The sequence below is a fragment of the Saccostrea cucullata genome, unplaced genomic scaffold (genome assembly GCF_032062105.1).
Source record: "Saccostrea cucullata isolate Sc308-1 unplaced genomic scaffold, CSIRO_AGI_Scuc_v1 ctg5566, whole genome shotgun sequence".
In the NCBI taxonomy this organism is placed as follows: Eukaryota; Metazoa; Mollusca; class Bivalvia; order Ostreida; family Ostreidae; genus Saccostrea; species Saccostrea cuccullata.
This window is the reverse complement of record NW_026926048.1, coordinates 18,963-22,731: the sequence shown is the minus strand read 5'-3', so window position 1 is coordinate 22,731 and position 3,769 is coordinate 18,963. Positions and strand designations below refer to the sequence as shown.

At 40.3% G+C, this 3,769-nt stretch overlaps 1 protein-coding gene across 1 annotated transcript; it reads left to right on the top strand.

Moving 5' to 3' along the window:
• Positions 1-1,284: 1,284 nt before the first annotated feature.
• LOC134270482 (uncharacterized protein K02A2.6-like) lies at positions 1,285-1,902 on the top strand. The gene has a single exon (XM_062752706.1). It carries the CDS (start codon positions 1,285-1,287, stop codon positions 1,900-1,902), a length of 618 nt encoding a protein of 205 aa, XP_062608690.1.
• The last annotated feature ends 1,867 nt before the right edge of the window (positions 1,903-3,769 follow it).

The following is a 3,769-nucleotide window of genomic DNA, read 5'->3' as shown; positions in this document are numbered from 1 at the left end:
TATTCTCAGGGAACATCATCCTATGAAAACCATAGACGACGTTGTCTCAGCCATTCCAAACACGAAAGTTTTTTCCGTGCTCGATGCTAAGTCCGGATTTCTACAGATCAAATTGGATGAGGAATCAAATTTCCTCACGACCTTCAACACTCCTATGGGACGTTACCGATGGCTGAGGCTACCCTTCGGCATTAAGTCGGCACCGGAGATCTACCAAAGAATCATGGACGAAATGCTGGAAGGCATAGATGGTGCATTCGCCATAATGGACGACATCCTTATTGCAGGACGAGACACAACACATCATGACAGCATTCTACACAAAGTAATTGAACGAGCAACAGCGTTCAACCTGAAGCTAAACTTTGAGAAATGCAAAGTAAGGCAGACGGAAGTGCCTTATGTTGGCCACATTATAACGGCGGAAAATCTTCGTCCAGACCCAGAAAAGGTCAGAGCAATAAAGGAAATGCCACCACCGACAGACAAGGAGGGAGTGAAACGATTTCTAGGCATCGTGCAGTATCTCAGCAAATTCATCCCTAGCATGAGTCAAGTCGACGCAGCGATCAGATGCCTTCTGAAATCAGATACAGCATTCAGATGGGAACACGAACAGCAATCAAGTTTCGAGCAGCTGAAAAAACTCTGTATTTCCTCACCTACATTAGGATTCTACGATGTCAGCAAAAACATTGAGATTCAATGTGACGCCTCGAAAGATGGCCCCGGAGCAGTTCTCGTACAGAATGACAGGCCAATTGCGTATTCGTCTCGTGCGCTTACTGACACAGAAAAGCGGTACGCCCAGATAGAGAAGGAAATGCTTTCCATCGTGCATGCTGCTACCAAATGCGTATTTGGTAAACGGGTTACAGTCTACAACGACCACAAACCTCTGGAGCAGATCTTCAAGAAACCATTACTCTCTACGCCTATGCGACTACAGAAAATGCGCTTGCGCCTCCAGTGGTACGATCTTGATGTGAGATATCGCAGAGGGAAAGACATGACTGTAGCATACCCACTCTCTAGAGCTTACCTACCTGAAGCCAAATCCGAACTTGACATGTGTGATGTCAAGGCCTTTGATCTCCTATATGTGAGCAAGCAAAAGCAAACAGAAATCGTGAAGTACACCAAAGCGGAACTAGAAACATTGTACCAGATAATTGTTGATGGTTGGCCAGACACCAGAGACCAAGCACCTGTCAGCACACACAGTTTCTGGAACTCGCGAGAATTTGTCAGTTATCCGTCATGGACGGTATTATATTCAAAGGAATGAGGATTGTTATTCCGCCGAGTCTTAGACCGCACATGCTTGAACTTACTCATCAGTCCCACTTGGGGATAGTGAAGTGTAAACAGAGAGCTCGTGAAGTAGCTTACTGGCCAGGTATGAGTTCCCAGATCGAGGAAACCGTGCGAAACTGTTCAAAGTGTGCAACCTATCAGAACAAACAATTCCCAGAACCTCTTAAGCCATCACCCGTACCAGAACTTCCATACCAAGTAGTAGGATGTGATCTGTTTGACTTTCAGTCGAAAAAGTACCTCATCTTAGTGGACTATTTTTCTCATTATGTCGATGTAGTAGAGCTGAAATCTCCGTCAACCACCTCAACGCTGGAAGCTATGAAGTCAGTGTTCGCTTGTCATGGAATACCTAGACAACTATATAATGGACCTCAGTTCACGTCGCAACAGTTCAAATCATTCTGTCGAACATACGACATTGAACACAAGACATCAAGTCCAAACTTCCAGAGCTCCAATGGGGAAGCCGAACGAGCCGTTCAGACAGTCAAACGTCTTTGGCGGAAAGCAGATGACAAATATCTAGCGCTACTAACTACCGTACGACACCCTTTATCAACCTGTCACCAGCCCAGCTACTGATGAACAGGAGACCACGTAACACAATGCCAGCTTCAACAGAAATACTGAAGCCTACCGCTTACCATGACAACACAGTCAAAGCCCGTATGAAGCTGAACAAAGCTAATCAGAAAAAACACTTTGACCAGAGACACAACGCAAAGGAGCTGGAACCACTAAAACCGAACGATAGTGTCAGGATCGTGCCAAACAACGGCGAACGACAGTGGAAACCTGGAACCGTGGTAGACAGACATCCCTGCCCCAGATCGTATCTAGTCCAAGTCGGAGGGAACATTCTACGACGTAATCGTAGACACTTGAGGAAATCCACAGTCAAGGCCAACAACGTTGAACTATCTGATGATGAATTCGAACCACAAACCATGGACAATCTTCCTAGTGCACAACCTTCGCCAACTTGTGAAACGCGTTCACCTGAAATTGACACTGAACCTTCTTCATATGTTACGCGCTCGGGCCGAACTGTCAAGTGTCCCAAGAGACTAGACTTGTAAACTCTGTGTATTTTTGAACCGAACTACAGTTGTGTTCAAAACTTTAATTGACTTACCTGTGTTCAATTAGTTATTTCGTTTACAGACATGGCTAAAGTTAAGCTGTATGTAAATTTGTACTATCTCTGTAAAGTCAGTTTTGTCTAAAGGGGGGAGATGTAGTGTATTACTATTACGTTATTATGCATCGGGTTCGATGTACCCTTTATTATTGATTAAAATATAATATCGGCATCCATCTTGTATTGTCGTATACTACTGCAATTGTTCCCTTTGAAAAAATGTCATACCTTGAAACATTCTGCGTTATACATGTGCAGAATACATAAATTCCTATAAATTCAATTGCTAATATCATTTTCCATCATGTTCTATAAATTACAGCTAAATAATGATATTAAGACAATCATTATAAGCAGACATGACAATTTCAGACATAATCCCAACCCAAATCTTTTTTACAATAGTGCTAAACAAAGATGCCAAAATGTACACCTTAGCCTCGCCATATTGTTATCAATCATACTGTTTACACTTTTAATTCTGAGTGCCAAATCAGTATGCCAAATGCAAACCTTAACCTTGCCATAATAGTTAAACATTATACTGTATACACTTCTACTACTGTTAAAACAGATTAACATATTTCATCACACTGGTATATAACATTAAAATGACACAGGAGCTAGAGTGTAATAAAAATGTACATATATGCCTGTTTTATTTCATCATGTATTACAATTTTCTTTGCTTAACTTTAAAAATTTAACTTCATATTTGTTCTCCCATTGTTTTCACCTTCTGCCAGTATTCCTGTATCACCTTCTCCACTGTTTAACACAATAGGATGAAGTTCTCCTCTTTATAATTTGTGACACTGAGTGAACTCAATTTGAAGCATTCATGTATATCAACATGTATTATTAAGAATGTCTGTGTTAGTAACACAGTTTTTTTTTCTCATACTATGCCTCAGATAGATGGTTCTGTTGTGTTATCCTTATCAAAATTATATGTACACGTATTTCACATTTAATACTGTTGTTTAATTTTTGCAAATCCTGTTTTAAATCAAAATGCAAGGCAGCATGTTCTTGAGCATTTTCCATTTATGTTTAAGACCACTTTATTTACTGTGCATATTACATAATGTTCCCTTGTGAAAAAAAATCATACCATATTTCAAAATTTCTACAATATAGAAATGCAGAATGCATATACTCAATTTGAATTTCACTTTCCTTCATGTCCTTTAATTAGTGCTACATTTTTAAAACAAGATAATATTCTATATGTGCAACTTGGGCACCCTTAAGGTTTATAGACACCCTTAACTTATAGTTTTAGATGAAGGATATCTTGTTCAATCC